Source organism: Anomaloglossus baeobatrachus, unplaced genomic scaffold (assembly GCF_048569485.1).
Source record: "Anomaloglossus baeobatrachus isolate aAnoBae1 unplaced genomic scaffold, aAnoBae1.hap1 Scaffold_4430, whole genome shotgun sequence".
Lineage (NCBI taxonomy): Eukaryota > Metazoa > Chordata > Amphibia > Anura > Aromobatidae > Anomaloglossus > Anomaloglossus baeobatrachus.
The window spans coordinates 16836-35613 of NW_027443768.1; the positions used below are offsets into that span (position 1 = coordinate 16836).

The 18778-nt window shown below is 45.7% G+C and overlaps 1 protein-coding gene across 1 annotated transcript; it reads left to right on the forward strand.

Moving 5' to 3' along the window:
- Positions 1-402: 402 nt before the first annotated feature.
- LOC142279899 (serine/threonine-protein phosphatase 2B catalytic subunit beta isoform) lies at positions 403-17529 on the forward strand (the record flags this gene model as incomplete). The annotated part of the gene is made up of 7 exons (XM_075332709.1): positions 403-514; positions 11594-11739; positions 15196-15335; positions 15419-15496; positions 15589-15683; positions 16122-16247; positions 17452-17529. Coding segments are annotated over 7 exons (775 nt in total), but the record flags the coding sequence as incomplete, so codon positions are not given.
- Positions 17530-18778: the final 1249 nt, after the last annotated feature.

The following is an 18778-nucleotide window of genomic DNA, read 5'->3' on the forward strand; positions in this document are numbered from 1 at the left end:
CCGCACTTTCGATTTCTGAGAAAATCATAGGCTTTTATGTGTACCTTTTATAGTCCAGTAGATATAACTGTAGGATACACTCAGCTGTGAGAAATATCGGATTGTACTTTTTTTTTTTTTTTCTTTTTCATTAAAACAGGCAGGATTTGAATTGTTGAAACACAAACTAAATTACCTAAAGATGTGATACTTCTTTATTAAACAATAAATAAACTTTATTAAAAAAAAGCCCCTATAAAGTAAACCACTTTGTCACTGATTGGATTATACATTGCTGCATCCCTTGTATAGGTGGTATTGCAGGTGGTGCAGCAGCGAAGATGCCAAGTGGGCTACAGAAAAGTGTTCATAATTTTAAGGCATAAGTTAGATGCTTTACTCTCCTTTTTGTGTTCCTCACAGTGCGTGTTATATCTATGGGTCCTGAAGATTCTGTACCCCAATACGCTCTTCCTTCTGAGAGGCAATCATGAATGCAGGCACCTTACAGAATATTTCACTTTTAAACAAGAATGTAAGTAAGAAGCCCCTGCATTATGTGACTTTCTTTTGAGATTCATGCTATTAGTTTTGACCCTTAGACTTCTGCTATGAATTTGTGAAGCTTGCAAAGTCCTCTGACCAAGCACTGTTATATTAATGATCACCTGTAACAGACTTACATTTTTAGTGTGGTTTGTTGCAGGGAGGAATAATGGCAAACACACAATTTTTTTATTGCTTAAAAAGACTTAAAAAAATCAGTTGTTTTTTTTTTTTAGAATAATTTGCAGAATCTCCATTTTTTTTTTTTTTTTTTTTTACCACGAGTGGCTTACTTCTGCCCAGTATCTGCTTACTGCCACCTCCTCACTTTTAAATTGAGACTGAACCAAATTTCTAGGCAGGCACAATTGCCAATGAAATATATAGCTATATTTGGTTATCATTAAAGATTTGCCACTTGCCAACCCCTTAGATCAGCCAATCATGGGGATGCTGAGAGCCTGAATCTAATTGATCTAATATTGATTGCCTATCCTAATGTCCGAGGTAATTTCTTCAAGATTTTAATTCTGACAACAAAAAATCATGGTATAGGCTGTTGACGTTGCTGGCATCCCTGCCGTCTTCTTCACTCATGCAGCATAAAAGGCATGGGATCCCAAAGCACGTTAGGACGTAATATCACTAGGTGACTACATTGCATTACCTGTTGCCTTCCATATTTTTTCCATTTAAAGCCTTCCAAGAAGTTTTTAAAAAGACTTTAATTGGAGAAATGGAAAACGCAACAATTCGTCTTCTTGATAAAGATACTATCATATAGCTTTCTATTTTCCACTTATATAAAAACGTATCTCTCTAGAAGACTCTTACACGTGTCCAGCCTGTCATTGGCTCTTAGGCTAATTTCACACCACATTTGAATCTCCTTTCAGATCTCTGTCAAGGGCTTCCGTCTATGACTTGAAGTGTGCAACTTTGGACTAACTGACAATTATTTTGCGAAAATGTTAATGATGCAGCAGTTAATGCTGTTTGCAATTGATGGAAAAAAATAGGGTCAAACAGACTCAACAGTTGTATTTGGACTCCTTTTGCCTCATTGTATTGAATGACCTTTGGGGTTTCGATCTGAATCCCACTTATTGGCGTATCAGAAGGAAAAGTAATATCACCAATAGAAACAGGCAAAGGAGGAGACAAAAGTGGTGTGAAACGAGCTATAGGTTTTCCATCTGTACCGCTACATCTCTATCTTAAATTGACTCTATCAGCCAACAATGACTGTTCAAACCAAGTACAGGCGCTCGTGCATCACGGTGCAGCCAAACATCTATATACACATTCCCACCTGCTTGTTTTCTCTTCTACCATTATCTGGCTCCTTTAAAGAAAGAGCTATCAAAGGGAATAGAGGGAAAACAAGCAGGTGAGACTGTGTATTTAAATGATTGGCCCCGAAATGATGCACCGAGCCCCTGTTTTGAACTTTCATTCTTCGCTCACAGGGTTTCTTTAAAAAAGATGGGAGTGAATCCAAACCTGGTTACATAGGTAAACTGTGAAAATATCTTATTTTGCTTAGATTACAGTGGAACTTTGCTTAACGAGTAACCCAGTCAGCCAGTATTTGGCTTAACGAGCAAAGCTTGTTGTAAATTTGTAACTCAGTTTACGAGCAAGCTTAACCATGCACGCAAAATACTCACCCCACTCACTTCTGGTTCCATACATCCACCGTGCTGCAACCTGCTTTTGCAGTCCGCACGCACGCACACACACATTATGCTGACCTTACCTTTCGTTCCATCGCCGGCCTCACGGTTCTTGTAGTTCGCTGATTCAGGATGTGTATCGGTAACCATCGCGACGAGGGAGGAACTTTCGCTGTCGGCAGCTACTCAAAGGCAGCACGCTGGCCAATCAGAGGCAAGCGGCTCCTGCCTTTGACGTCAGCGCTCTGGCAGCAGAAGTTCCACCCTCGTCGCGATGGTTACTGATACACATCCTGTACCAGTGAACTGCAAGATCCAGGAGACCGGCGATGCAATGGAAGGTAAGGTGAACATAATGTGTGTGTGCGCGTGCTTGTGCATGTATGTAATGACAGAATAGGGGACCAGGATGTGACATTTAACAAGTTGTGGAACGAATTGTCTGCATTGCAATGATTTCCTATTTGAGATCTTGCTTTGCTGAACGAGTAACTTGGTTTACAAGCACACTCCCAGAACAGATTGTTCTCGTTAACCAAAGTTCCACTGTATATCTCTTCTACAAAGTGACATTAATATTGAAGTTAAAATGTAATGTGATAAGCTGATTTTTATTTTGCCCTGAGTGCTCTGTCAAATTAATACTCTGGGTAAACATGGATTTCTTTGTCACTCCATTGGGAGACCCAGACAATTGGGTGTATAGCTTCTGCCTCCGGAGGCCACACAAAGTATTACACTTTAAAAAGTGTAACCCCTCCCCTCTGCCTATACACACCCCCGTGCATCACGGGCTCCTCAGTTTTTATGCTTTGTGTTGAAGGAGGCACACATTCACTCATGCTCCCATTTTAGTCAGCAGCAGCTGCTGATTGTATCGGATGGAAGAAAAGAGGGCCCCCACAGGGCCCCCGGCATGCTCCCTTCTCACCCCACTGAGTCGGCGGTGTTGTTAAGGTTGAGGTACCCATTGCGGGTACAAAGGCTGGAGCCACATGCCGTTTTCCTTCCCCATCCCTTAGGGGCTCTGGGAGAAGTGGGATCCTAACCGGTCATCCAGGCACTGGGACCGGGCTCCCTCCGCAGCCCCTGTGGGATTCTGACGGACAGGAGACTGAGTATCATCAGGGACAGAACCCTGCATCTACAGGTACTCTGTGTCCCCTTGGGGACGGTGCATGGAGCACTTTGGCCTCAGACGCTGCAGCGGCTGCTGTGTTGGTATGATGACCGGGACTACCGCGCCTGCTTGCCGGCCGCGGTTTTAAATTTAGTCCCCGGCTTTTGCGGCCTAGTGCCTTAAACTCCCGCCCCCGGGCCTGCCAGTCAGGGGTAAGGGCGGGACGGTCGGCCTGACGCCGACAGTGAGGGCTGGAGCACACTTTAGGTGTCCTCCTCCCCCCTCACTAATCACTCTGGGGCACCAGATTCCCGCACTTTTTTAGTTACGCCCACGGCTCCCTCCTCCCCTGTGAACGCCGGCAGCCATGTTTTAAACACATTCTGCCGGTGGAGGACTTCTGGCTGCAGCTCTGGGAGACCCGAGGCAGGGAATCTGGTGGCCACACACCGCTTGAGCGGTTGGTAAGCCACACCGGTCACCCGGTGCTGGTCCCCCTAGGGTGCCGAACTGTATATATATATATATATATATATATATATATATATATATATATATATATATATATATATATATATATATATATATATATATATATATATATATATATATATATATATATATATATATATATATATATATATATATATATATATATATATATATATATATATATATATATTATATTTATATTATATTTGTATACATTTTCTCGGTTCGGCTGTATTGTTAGCTTGTGGCTATATACCCTCAGTGATCACTCTCCTGGGAGACAACAGCATGTCGTTCACAAGGAGCAAGGGTGCCAAGACACAGGATTATTTTGCAACCTGTACCTCTTGTGCGGCTATGCTACCTGCAGGTTCCACCTACCCTCACTGTGAGCAATGCTCGGGCCCTGTGGCACTCGCTCAGCCGGAGCCTCGGGCACTGGTGGGACCCTCGGCCCAGGTAGAACCGCCGGCTTCCCCTGTCCAGGTGGCAGGGACAGAGTTTGCAGTTTTAGCTGAGAAACTCTCAGTCACTTTCACAATCCATGGCTCAGTCTATGGACAAATGGTCTGCTAAGATACTAGAGGCCTTGCAGTCCAGACCGGCCCTTACACAGGCCCCGGGCACTGCGGGATCGCCCCCAGGCCCCTCTCGTTCTGCGACGAAGCGTGCTCCTGGGGTGGCCTCTAGTTATTACGTGGAGGACTCCGGCACGGACCGCAGTCCCAGACCGGCTAAGCGGGCTCGCTTAGAATCTTCCCCGACTTCATCACGCTGTTCGGGGTCTCAGCTTGAGGACTCTCTGGAGGATGAGGCGGAGGTCGCAGCCCAGGACTCTGACCCTGACGTTGCTCTCAATCTTGATACACCTGAAGGGGACGCCATAGTAAATGACCTTATAGCGTCCATCAACCAGGTGCTAGATCTTTCTCCTCCAACTCCACTTGTAGAGGAGTCGGCTTCACAGCAGGAGAAACACCAGTTTAGGTTTCCCAAACGTACTCTGAGTGCTTTCTTCGATCACTCTAACTTCAGAGATGCTGTCCAGAAGCACAGAGCTTTTCCGGACAAGCGCTTTACTAAACGCCTTAATGACACACGTTACCCCTTCCCCTCTGACGTAGTTAAGGGTTGTGCTCAATGTCCCAAGGTGGATCCTCCAGTCTCTAGACTGGCGGCTAGATCCGTAGTAGCAGTGGCTGACGGTTCATCGCTCAAGGATGCCACGGACAGGCAGATAGAGCTCCTAATGAAATCCATCTATGAAGCCATAGGCGCGTCCTTTGCCCCAGCCTTTGCAGCACTGTGGGCACTCCAGGCTATCTCAGCTTGTCTGTCTGAGATTAATGCGGTCACCCGTAACTCTGCTCCGCAAGTAGCGTCTTTGACTTCTCAGGCGTCGGTATTTTCATCCTACGCCATGAATGCTGTCCTGGACTCGGCTAGCCGTACAGCGGTAGCATCCGCCAATTCGGTGGCAGTCCGCAGGGCCATGTGGCTACGCGAATGGAAGGCAGACTCTGCTTCCAAGAAGTTCTTGACCAGTTTGCCTTTTTCTGGTGACCGATTGTTTGGCGAGCAATTGGATGAAATTATTAAGCAATCCAAGGGAAAGGACTCGTCCTTACCCCAGCCCAAACCAAAGAGACCTCAGCAACGAAAAATTCAAGCGAGGTTTCGGTCCTTTCGGCCCTCAGCCAGATCCCAATCCTCCTCGTCCAACAGGCCACAGAAGAGCCAGAGGAACTCTTCTGCATGGCGGTCTAAGTCACGTCCTCCAAAGACCGCCGGAGGCACCGTCTCAAAGGCGGCCTCCTCATGACTTTCGTCCTCCCCAAACCGCATCCTCGGTCGGTGGCAGGCTCTCCCGCTTTTGCGACGCCTGGTGGCCACATGTCCAAGACCGATGGGTGAGAGACATTCTGTCTCACGGTTACAGGATAGAGTTCAGCTCTCGTCCTACGATTCGTTTTTTCAGAACATCTCCGCCCCCCGAGCCAACCGTTGCACTTTTTCAGGCGGTGGACACTCTGAAGACAGAAGGAGTTGTGATCCCCGTTCCCCTTCAGGAACGTGGTCGCGGTTTTTACTCCAACCTGTTCGTGGTGCCAAAAAAAGGACGGTTCATTCCGTCCCGTTTTGGACCTCAAATTGCTCAACAGACATGTGAGAACCAGGCAGTTTCGCATGGAATCCCTCCGCTCTGTCATCGCTTCGATGTCCCAAGGAGACTTCCTAGCATCAATCGACATCAGGGATGCCTATCTCCATGTGCCGATCGCACCAGAGCATCAACGCTTCCTGCGTTTCGCCATTGGGGACGAACACCTTCAGTTTGTGGCACTGCCTTTCGGCCTGGCGACAGCCCCACGGGTCTTCACCAAGGTCATGGCATCCGTTGTGGCAGTCCTACACTCTCAGGGCCACTCGGTGATCCCGTACTTAGACGATCTCCACCATCTCCGCGGTTCACATCCCGGGCGTAGAAAACTGGGAAGCAGACTTTCTCAGTCGCCAGGGCATGGACGCAGGGGAATGGTCTCTTCACCCGGACGTGTTTCAAGAGATCTGTTGCCGCTGGGGAACGCCGGACGTCGATCTCATGGCGTCTCGGCACAACAACAATGTCCCGGCATTCATGGCACGGTCTCAGGATCACAGAGCTCTGGCGGCGGACGCCTTAGTTCAGGATTGGTCGCAGTTTCGACTGCCTTATGTATTTCCTCCTCTGGCAATGCTGCCCAGAGTGTTGCGCAAGATCAGGTCCGACTGCCGCCGCGCCATCCTCGTCGCTCCAGACTGGCCGAGGAGGTCGTGGTACCCGGACCTGTGGCACCTCACGGTGGGTCAACCGTGGGCGCTCCCAGACCGACCAGACTTGCTGTCTCAAGGGCCATTTTTCCATCTGAATTCTGCGGCCCTCAACCTGACTGTGTGGCCATTGAGTCCTGGCTCCTAGCGTCCTCAGGGTTATCTCAAGAGGTCATTGCCACTATGAGACAGGCCAGGAAACCAACGTCCGCCAAGATCTATCACAGGGCTTGGAGGATCTTCTTATCCTGGTGCTCTGATAAGGGGTTTACCCCCTGGCCGTTTGCCTTACCCACTTTTCTTTCCTTCCTTCAATCCGGAATGGACAAGGGTTTGTCTCTCGGCTCTCTCAAGGGACAAGTATCGGCGCTTTCCGTGTTTTTTCAAAAGCGTCTAGCCAGGCTTCCGCAGGTCCGCACGTTCCTGCAGGGAGTTTTCCACATAGTCCCACCTTACAAGCGGCCGCTGGAACCCTGGGATCTCAACAGGGTTCTACGGGCTCTTCAGAAACCACCTTTTGAGCCGCTGCGGGATGTCTCTCTATCACGTCTTTCGCAGAAGGTGGCATTTCTAGTGGCAGTTACATCACTCCGAAGAGGGTCAGAGCTTGCAGCGCTGTCATGCAAAGCCCCCTTCCTGGTTTTTCACCAGGATAAGGTGGTTCTGCGTCCGGTCCCGGACTTTCTCCCTAAGGTGGTGTCCCCTTTTCATCTCAATCAGGATATCTCCTTACCTTCATTTTGCCCTCATCCAATTCACCAATGTGAAAAGGATTTGCATTTGTTAGATCTAGTGAGAGCACTCCGGATCTACGTGTCTCGCACGGCGCCACTGCGCCGTTCTGATGCGCTCTTTGTCCTTGTCGCTGGCCAGCGTAAGGGGTCGCAGGCTTCCAAGTCAACCTTGGCTCGGTGGATCAAGGAACCGATTTTTGAAGCCTACCGTTCTTCTGGGCTTCCGATTCCTTCAGGGCTGAAAGCCCATTCTACCAGAGCCGTAGGGGCGTCTTGGGCATTGCGGCACTGGGCTACGGCTCAGCAGGTGTGTCAGGCGGCTACCTGGTCTAGTCTGCACACTTTCACGAAACACTATCAGGTGCATACCTATGCTTCGGCAGATGCCAGTCTAGGTAGGCGAGTCCTTCAGGCGGCGGTTGCCCACCTGTAAGAGGGGGCCGTTGTCGGCTCTTTTTATCGGGGTATTCTTTTACCCACCCAGGGACTGCTTTGGGACGTCCCAATTGTCTGGGTCTCCCAATGGAGCGACAAAGAAGAAGGGAATTTTGTTTACTTACCGTAAATTCCTTTTCTTCTAGCTCCTATTGGGAGACCCAGCACCCGCCCCTGTTCCCTTCGGGCTGTTGTTCTTTTGTGTACACATGTTGTTCATGTTGAATTGTTCTTTTGGTTCATGGTTTTCAGTTCTCCGAACATCCTTCGGATTGAATTTACCTTAGACCAATTTATAAGTTTCCTCCTTCCTGCTTTTGCACCAAAACTGAGGAGCCCGTGATGCACGGGAGGGTGTATAGGCAGAGGGGAGGGGTTACACTTTTTAAAGTGTAATACTTTGTGTGGCCTCCGGAGGCAGAAGCTATACACCCAATTGTCTGGGTCTCCCAATAGGAGCTAGAAGAAAAGGAATTTACGGTAAGTAAACAAAATTCCCTTCTTTTCAGGGATTTTTTTTTTCTGCAATATTTAGTCACCCTACTTTTTTAAAGTTTTACTTTTCCCGGATTCCCTGCGGTCTTGTTGCCGGCCTCTTTTCCCCAGTGTCGCTTGTTCTGCCCTGCTCTGGATCATGTACAGTAACTCCTGCTGTTCAGAGGGGCATTCCACGTGATAAACATTTTTTCAAACTTTTATTAATACATAGAAAATTGTTACTGTGTCATTGGTGGATAAAGGTTAAAGGGGTTATCCGGCTTCTTTGACTTTTTTTTTTTTATTTCCCTATTGGGCTACATTGGGGCAGGTAAGTAGATAGAGACCACTTACCTGCCCTGCTGTCAGCCCCTCTCCCCCGGCTCAGAGCGGTCATGTGACCGCTCCTGCCGCGATTTTGCTGCTTCCGGTCTTTGCACGTCTACATGGGCAGGGCCATGTTGACATGCAAATGTGGAGCAGCATGTCACCTCCCTGCTGGGCGACTACAGTGCGAGGAGTCACCGCCCCCCTTCCCTGCACCCTCCCACACATTCCCCTGCACCTCCAGTAACCTCCCCCTGCACTGCTGTGGGGTCCGTGATTTGGGGGCGGGGCCTGGCGGCAGCTGCCGTAGTGTCAGCTCCAGCACCGGGCCCCCTGCCCAGGATCGCACATTCAAATGTACCGGCATCACAGATCACCGATGCCGGTACATTTGAATGTGCTGATGAGAAGTCACTGTCCCTCCCGCTGTCTGTGCGCTCTGCAGCACAGCGGTGACGTCACTACTGTGCTGAAGAGAGCACAGACAGCGGACGAACGTGCAGGAGCGGCGGGGACCGAGGACGGGTGAGTATGTACTCCACATGTGTTCCCGATGGGGATGGGGGGGTTGCAGAGCCATGTGTGTGCGTGTGCAGAGCCATGTGTGTGCAGAGCCATGTGTGTGCAGAGCCATGTGTACAGTGCAGAGCCATGCGTGTGCAGAGCCATGTGTACGGTGCAAAGCCATGTGTGTGCGTGTGCAGAGCCATGTGTGTGCGTGTACAGTGCAGAGCCATGCGTGTGCAGAGCCATGTGTGTACGGTGCAGAGCCATGTGTACGGTGCAGAGCCATGTGTACGGTGCAGAGCCATGTGTACGGTGCAGAGCCATGTGTACGGTGCAGAGCCATGTGTACGGTGCAGAGCCATGTGTACGGTGCAGAGCCATGCGTGTGCAGAGCCATGTGTACGGTGCAGAGCCATGTGTACGGTGCAGAGCCATGTGTACGGTGCAGAGCCATGTGTACGGTGCAGAGCCATGTGTACGGTGCAGAGCCATGTGTACGGTGCAGAGCCATGTGTACGGTGCAGAGCCATGTGTACGGTGAAGAGCCATGCGTACGGTGCAGAGCCATGTGTGTAGGGTGCAGAGCCATGTGTGTGTGTGTGTACAGTGCAGAGCCATGCGTGTGCAGAGCCATGTGTACGGTGCAAAGCCATGTGTGTGCGTGTGCAGAGCCATGTGTGTGCGTGTACAGTGCAGAGCCATGCGTGTGCAGAGCCATGTGTACGGTGCAGAGCCATGTGTGTGCGTGTGCAGAGCTATGTGTGTGCGTGTACAGTGCAGAGCCATGTGTACGGTGCAGAGCCATGTGTGTACGGTGCAGAGCCATGTGTACGGTGCAGAGCCATGCGTGTGCAGAGCCATGTGTACGGTGCAGAGCCATGTGTACGGTGCAGAGCCATGTGTACGGTGCAGAGCCATGTGTACGGTGCAGAGCCATGTGTACGGTGCAGAGCCATGTGTACGGTGCAGAGCCATGTGTACGGTGCAGAGCCATGTGTGTGTGTGTACAGTGCAGAGCCATGTGTGTGTGTGTACAGTGCAGAGCCATGCGTGTGTGTGTACAGTGCAGAGCCATGCGTGTGCAGAGCCATGTGTACGGTGCAAAGCCATGTGTGTGCGTGTGCAGAGCCATGTGTGTGCGTGTACAGTGCAGAGCCATGTGTACGGTGCAGAGCCATGTGTGTGCGTGTGCAGAGCCATGTGTGTGCGTGTACAGTGCAGAGCCATGCGTGTGCAAAGCCATGTGTGTACGGTGCAGAGCCGTGTGTACGGTGCAGAGCCATGCGTGTGCAGAGCCATGTGTACGGTGCAGAGCCATGTGTGTGCGTGTGCAGAGCCATGTGTGTGCGTGTACAGTGCAGAGCCATGCGTGTGCAGAGCCATGTGTACAGTGCAGAGCCATGTGTGTACGGTGCAGAGCCATGTGTACGGTGCAGAGCCATGCGTGTGCAGAGCCATGTGTACGGTGCAGAGCCATGTGTACGGTGCAGAGCCATGTGTACGGTGCAGAGCCATGTGTACGGTGCAGAGCCATGTGTACGGTGCAGAGCCATGTGTACGGTGCAGAGCCATGTGTACGGTGCAGAGCCATGTGTACGGTGCAGAGCCATGTGTACGGTGCAGAGCCATGTGTACGGTGCAGAGCCATGCGTACGGTGCAGAGCCATGCGTACGGTGCAGAGCCATGTGTGTGCAGAGCCATGTGTACGGTGCAAAGCCATGTGTGTGCGTGTGCAGAGCCATGTGTGTGCGTGTACAGTGCAGAGCCATGCGTGTGCAGAGCCATGTGTACGGTGCAGAGCCATGTGTGTGCGTGTACAGTGCAGAGCCATGCGTGTGCAGAGCCATGTGTACGGTGCAGAGCCATGTGTACGGTGCAGAGCCATGTGTACGGTGCAGAGCCATGCGTGTGCAGAGCCATGTGTACGGTGCAGAGCAATGTGTGTGCGTGTGCAGAGACATATGTGTGCGGTGCAGACCCCGATGTGGGGCTGTTATTTGCAATGCTGTAGTGATACCAGGTCAGGTGCTGGGGAAGAATATACTGACAGGGACTGTGTGTGCAGGGGGCGGGCAGAGGGTGCGGCTGGACACTGGGGTGGGGCTGGACACTGAGGCTGGGCGGTGACAGCTCTGACTGAGGTTTTGCACAGGAAGTGGTCATGTTTGCTGGATCTGAATGTAAACAAGAAGCTGCAGAGAATAAAGGTATAATTCAAGAGGAACAAAAGTTAGAAAACAGAAAATAACAATGTAGGTGTGATTTATATGACAATACAGCACAGATAAACTCAAAAATTTTTGTTAAGCTAATGTCGGACAACTCCTTTAAATGAAATTATGGAGACTTCTGAGTGTTCCTTTTAGGCTTATTTGTGGAATTTCCATTTATTGACATGGCAACCCCTGTTCTTTTCATGATTCATGACAGAAATGATTTTGTGATTAAACTGTTTTTTTTTTTTTTCGTTTTTTTTTTCTTAATTTAGGTAAAATAAAATATTCAGAAAGGGTTTATGAAGCCTGTATGGAAGCATTTGATTGTCTTCCCTTAGCTGCACTTTTAAATCAACAATTTCTTTGTGTCCATGGGGGACTATCTCCAGAAATACACACATTAGATGACATAAAAAGAGTGAGTATCTTCAGAATTCTCAAATATTATATAAGACTATAATGAATAAATGTTTTGATTTTTTTTTGTTTGCACCCAGAAATTTTCTTTTACCAGTACAGTATACTATTTTTCTTTTCTCCTTGTGTCGTCCATCAGTTCTGTAAATGTAAATTTTATTTCTATAACTGTGCTGGGTGGGCCTATGATGACTTCTAATTCTTCTTTATAATTCTGCAATTGTATAGTTCTTCTTTACAGTTACTGTATAGTATTATAGTATGGCACCTGGCAATTCAAAATGTATATATTGTTTTTAATGGGGTTTTCTGAGAATACATTTTTCCTCTCAATCAGCTTCTAATAAGTTAAAATAATAACCCCAGGTGATGATTCTCCCTCTTCCAGTGTCCAGTGCTGTCAGCATCGCTGCAAAAATTCCCAGATAATTCAATTATAAACATAGCAAAATCTCAATGATGTTTACCTGCCAAGGTCATAGAAACACATGCACAAACAGGATGCAGCAGACTTTGGCTGGTAAACACCATTGCCTTTTTGCTATGTTTATAACTCTGTCCTTGTTGACAGACTACAGTCGTGACGTGACAATATCACACATGGTTAATGTCTGTTTCCTGTGCCTCCTCCACATTGGAAGAGCAACTGAGCTCAGTGATTGGCTGCAGTGGTCATGTGCACCATAGCTGTGATGCCACTACTGGTTTGTTAGCTACAAAGAGGGCTGCAGTGGGGACAAGGTCTGGACCCACAAAAACCTAATGAAATAGGATGAGGAGGGAAAAGTCAATCCCAGAAAACTGTTTTAAAGTCTGACCATTGTTTTATTTTTTATTGATTTAATACTACACATGAAAATGAGCAATTTTGTAATATATTTTATCAGACAAATTTGCTATTCATTTCCTAGACTGACTTTTCATTCTCAGAATTCTCAATTTTCAGGTAAAATTTTTGAATCTCCTTCTTCTGAGAGCCGTAACTTTATTTGTCAATCTTGCCATATAAGGGCTTATTTTTTGTGTGACTTCTACTTTTGAATGAAACCATTCATTTTACCATATATTGTACTTGAAAACAGCAAAAAAAAAAGTGCTCGAAGTTTTTGGGATATATTATTCACGGTGTTCACTATATGGTAAAACTGATGTGTCGGTATGATGCCTCAGGTCGGCACGAGTTCGTGGACACCAAATATGTATAGGTTTATTTTTATCTAAGGGGTTAAACAAAATTCACAAGTTTGTCAAAAGAAAAAAAAAAAGGCTCCCTTTTTGCGCCATATTCTGCGATCCGTAGCGTTCTCATTTTTCAGGATCTATGGCTCAGTGACGGCTTATTTTTTGAGTCTCAAGCTGATGTTTTAATGGTTCCATTTTTGGACAGATACTACATTTTGATCTCCTGTTTTTGCATCTTTTGCAAAATATGCGGCAACCAAAAAATGTAATTTTGGCGTTTGGAATTTTTTTGCCGGTATGCTTTTTGCCGATCAGATAAATTGATTTTATATTTTGATAGAGCGGGCATTTCTGATCGCGGTGATATCAAATGTGTGTATATTTTTTATTTTGTTAAACCTTTTAATTTTCAATGGGACAAATGGGGGGTGATTTGAACTTTTAGGTTTTTTTTTTTTTTTTTAAACAACTTTTTTTTTATTTTTTTTTATTTGTCCCCCTAGGGGCAGTCTGATTGCTTGTTCCTTTCTGTAGAGCACATCTGAGATCTGCAGAAAAGTTGCTTTACTCTCAAACAGGACACTCTGGGTGTAAGACTCATAATAGCTACAGGTATCATCACATGAACCTGTGCTACCATTGCAACCATCAGATCCATGTGATCACATCTCGTGACTTCCGATGGTGCTGGGTAAGTGAATACTTACCGCGGCGCGCTGTTTCATCTCACTGTCACATTTTGACAGCGAGATGCAAGGGGTTAACAGGCACGAGTGGAAAGCAGATCCACTCGTGCCTGATAGGAGCACATGTCAGCTGTTCAAATCAGCTGACATGTGCAGGGATCGCTGCCGACTGCCTGCAGCAGCCGAAGGGGATTAACCTGACTCGATCCATGTGTCGTGAAGAGGTTAATGAGAGAGATGACAGTTGTTTTTTTTAAGAGTCTATGCAGGAAAGAGGAGATCTTCCCCGATCTCCTCCCTCCTCACTGCACCTCCCTTCTAATAGAATTTTATAAAAACCAACTGCCATCTCCTATCTCAGTCATATAATACAGTATCCATACACTGAATACAGATCTTACTTTATAATTGAGAATTTTGAGAATGAAAGCTCCGTTCCGGAAGAGAGAAGTAAATATGTCTGATAAGATAAATTACAAAGCTGCTTGTTTTCATGTGTACAATCCATTTATGAAATTAGAAAAAATAAATGATAGTCACGCTTTAACTATATTTGCACAATTAAGAAAAAAAAAAAAAAAAGCTTGTTTTCCAAAATTGCTTGGTCAGTCTATCTTGGAGTTATATCCTTTTTTGTAGGTGCAGCTGTCCGAGGGCTGCTGTTTTTTTTTTTTTTTTTTGTTGTTTTTTTTTTTGGTGGTGCATATAATATTTGGTCGCCAATTATTCTATTTTTTTTTTCTCCTAAATTATGCTGGTAGAGTAAATAAGAGCAAAACAAATTTTGCCATTTGTTTTAATATATATTTTTTCTTCTTGCTTCATTTAGCATAAAGGGTTAAATGTTGCCATAACTACAGTCCCTAGTCATTTGGGATTTTGCTATACTAAATTGCAGTGTATTGTGCATGTCAGTGTGATGCTGACAGAGGCTGCGAGGTTCACTATGGTGGTCCTCTGTGCCATTTGTTTAGTCTTTGAATGCCATAGCAAGCTTTTGACCCCCTGCAATTGCTTTGAGCCAGTGATGCCGTGGTCAGCATTGCCAGGATTGGTGTTGTTTGATCACGAGTCCAAAGGAATAGAGCATTATTTCAGAACAGCCACTAAACACAATGATAGAGCGATTATGTCCTGCACATTTTTGTTTTTTACGTCCAGCCAATGCTGTAGATTTTTCCAGCTCATTGATAGGTGTGACGGGTGTCTTCCCATCCCTACTTTATTCCGCACACCAATCTGATATTTTTGACCTTCTGATGGGTCGTCAATATCCGTGCACTGGAAAACCCCCTTGAGGAGTTATATGACAACTTCTGTCATCTTTCCAGTCATACAGGTTGTACTAATCTAATAGTAAGCACTATTATGGTTGCCAAAATAAACGGACCTTTCTGCAGCACAATAGTAAAGTCCTGGTGATGACAAAACATTTCGGCCACATACCCACTGCCCTGCTTTCAGCTTTTATTTACCCCAAGCCCTGTAATATTGATTGAATGTATGCCTTTTATTAAAATGTTCCTTGCAGACTCATTGACTCGTTTGTTCAGCAGTATTGTAACAAACATGCTCTAATCTGCTTGTAGTTAGACAGGTTCAAGGAACCTCCAGCATTTGGTCCCATGTGTGACTTGTTGTGGTCGGACCCTTCCGAAGATTTTGGTAACGAGAAGTCGCAAGAACACTTCAGTCATAACACAGTCAGGGGATGCTCCTACTTCTATAGGTACGTCACCATTTTATAATATCTAAAGGCGACGTAATTTGGACTGAACCTCATTGGATTCTTTATATTCTGATTGCTTTCAGTTACCCAGCTGTTTGTGAGTTTTTGCTGACTAACAACCTGCTGTCAATCATACGAGCGCACGAAGCACAAGATGCTGGGTAAGACTATGAAGTGTGTGCCTGTTGTTTTTTGTTTGCAGTTCTTGCTAGATCTTGTTATATATTATTTATTTATTTTTTTGTTACTGCAGTTATCGAATGTACAGAAAAAGTCAAACGACGGGGTTTCCTTCTTTAATAACGATATTTTCAGCTCCTAACTACTTAGATGTCTATAATAATAAAGGTATGCAATGCATTTTCTGTATTCAATGTGCAATTTTGAGGGGAAAAGTGATACTTCATAATTATCGGTGCAAGTGACTCTCCTAGATGTCACTTACATCCAGCGTTATGGATCTAGTGACATTTAATTAAAGAGGTTGCTCACTACCTGGACAATCCTTTTTATATGAAGCAGTCCCTCTAATAAAATACAAACAGACAAACTCCTCCTCTCCTCCCATACAGGCGCTGCTCCAGCAAATCTTTCTCCTGATTGTCATGTCGTTATTGAGCTCCTGTGTGCGAACGTCCTAGAGGGGCTACTTAATTTATAAAATTGTTTTCCAGGTAGTGGACAACCCCTTTAAAACGCTTTCTACTACTCATTGCTCATGTGAAATAATTCTTTCTAGTTATTTTTAGGTTATTGCCTCTAATGATTTCCCCACTCTCATTACAGCTGCTGTATTAAAATATGAAAATAATGTGATGAATATCCGACAGTTCAACTGCTCCCCGCACCCGTACTGGCTTCCCAACTTCATGGACGTCTTCACTTGGTCTTTGCCATTTGTCGGTGAAAAAGGTAGAACATTGATTTCTGCATTTTAAAAAGACGCCTATATTGTATAGGAGGATGTTTATTATGCTTGGGTGAAAAATTTCCATCGATGTATACATCACATATCTAATTCTTTCAATCCATCTTTATGGGCTTTTATATACTCACCATCTATTTAATTCTGGCGGATACTATGACTTGTTTACCCTGAATAATCTTCATGTTTATTTTATTTTGATGGCAAGCAAAGCAGTTGCAGCATGTCCCTTTACTGGAAAAAGTTTGTATTAAAGACACGAGGTATTCGCTATTTAGAATGACTTTCAGATGTGGGATACCATGCTGCCAAAAGATAAAGACTTGTAACAATATATATACATATAATATTATGTAATATAGTGTATATCTCAAACAGGACCCAGCAGCTCTCCTGACATCTGTTTTAAGAAGTACATTAAAGGGAACCTGTAATCCAAGTTGGACGCAGGCTGCGGTGTCTGTGAGAGAACCTACGTTGAATAGCCAGCTGTGGACTGTGTCTTGGATAACTAGTCCAAGAGGCAGGTCGCTGGCGACTTGTCCTTTACACTGACAGGTCTCCCCCTATACACATGTATACGGAGAGAACTGACAGTCTAAAGGGTGCTTTACAAGCTGCGACATCACTAGCGATCTCGTTAACTATGTTACACGCCAGATTGCAGATGTGATCTGCTGAGATCGCACATGTGACCGGCGCTATAAAATGACCTTAGTGCGATCTCAACAGATCACATCTGCGATCTGGCGTGTCACATCGTTAACGAGATCACTAGCGATGTCGCAGTGTGTAAAGCACCCTTAAGTGAGTGAGGCGGGGAAGCCACGGGGAATTGCCTCAGACTATTAATCTGAGACGCATAGTCGACAGCCGGCTTCTCAAAGTGTGTTTTCTCTGAAGAACAGCAGCATTTCTGAGTGAAACACACATGGCTTTATTATTCACAGCCATGGTTCAGGCAGCGTGAATCTGATGACAGATTCCCTTTCATTATACTATTCAGTCTGCTTTTTAGTATAAAATAGACATGAAATTGTTTCATGTAACAGTCTTCTTTTATTTTGTAGTGATCTGTAATGATCGTGACACATCCTAATTTTTGCGGAGAATTTTGCAATGTTTGTACATTGTATTTAAAGGCTATAGTTACTTTTTTTGTCCAATTATGTTTTTTTTCTCTTTAAACAGTAACAGAGATGCTTGTAAATGTCTTGAGTATTTGTTCAGATGATGAGTTAATGACTGAAGGCGAAGACCAATTTGACGGTAGGAACTTTGTAATATTCCTAGTTGCTCGTTCTTTTTATAGAGCCAATCTGTGCATGTGTGCAACTCCTCACCATATTAAACTGTGCCATGAACCAAAGGGCAGCATCATAAACCATTTTATTGAAAGTGACAATTAGCATTTTTCTGGTACTATTATAGTTGGGATTTTTCTGGAGCCAAGGTTTTAATTTAAAAGAAAAAATTGTTTTGATTTTTTTAAATATTTTTATTTAAATCTAAGTGAGAATAGCGTCACACTGTTCTCCTTACATTGGGAAAAGACCGTTGAAAGCAATTTCCAAATGTTAACTTGTCATTCAGTTATATCTGAATATCACCACATTGGGAGTGTGAGAGCTGAGAACTTACATGGGAATGTGGGGAAAGCCCATGATGGGAAACTCTCTGGCAATAAATAAAATATATATATATATATATATATATATACATATATATATATATATATATATATATATATATATATATATATATATATATATATATATATATATATATATATAATAGTTAGTTTGCCTGATGTATGTAGTTCATGATTATGTTGTGAGGGTGGACTGCAAGATACTATGTAACAGGTTGAATCTAGCTATGGAGAATTCTGGATTTCTTTGTCGCTCCTTATTGGGAGACCCAGACAATTGGGTGTATAGCTTATGCCTCCGGAGGCCGCACAAAGTATTACACTAAAAGTGTAAAGCCCCTCCCCTTCAGCCTATGCACCCCCCGTACTGCTACGGGCTCATCAGTTTTTATGCTTTGTGCGAAGGAGGTCAGACATGCACGCATAGCTCCACAGCTTAGTCAGCAGCAGCTGCTGACTATGTCGGATGGAAGAAAAGAGGGCCCATAACAGGGCCCCCAGCATGCTCCCTTCTCACCCCACTCTTGTCGGCGGTGTTGTTAAGGTTGAGGTATCCATTGCGGGTACGGAGGCTGGAGCCCACATGCTGCTTTCCTTCCCCATCCCTCAATTAGGGCTCTGGGTGAAGTGGGATCCTTTTGGTCTCCAGGCACAGGAGACCGTGCTCCATCCACAGCTCCTGAGGACCATGCTGGATAGGAGCCGAGTATCGTTCAGGGACATGGCCCTGCTACTTTGAGGTACTCTGTGTCCCCGTGGGGACCGCGCACAGCAACACTCCAGCATTGCTGGGTGTGCTAGTGCACCGGGGACAGCAGCGCTGACTGCGTTTGTGCCATTACACACTTCAGCGTCGCTGAGTGTGTT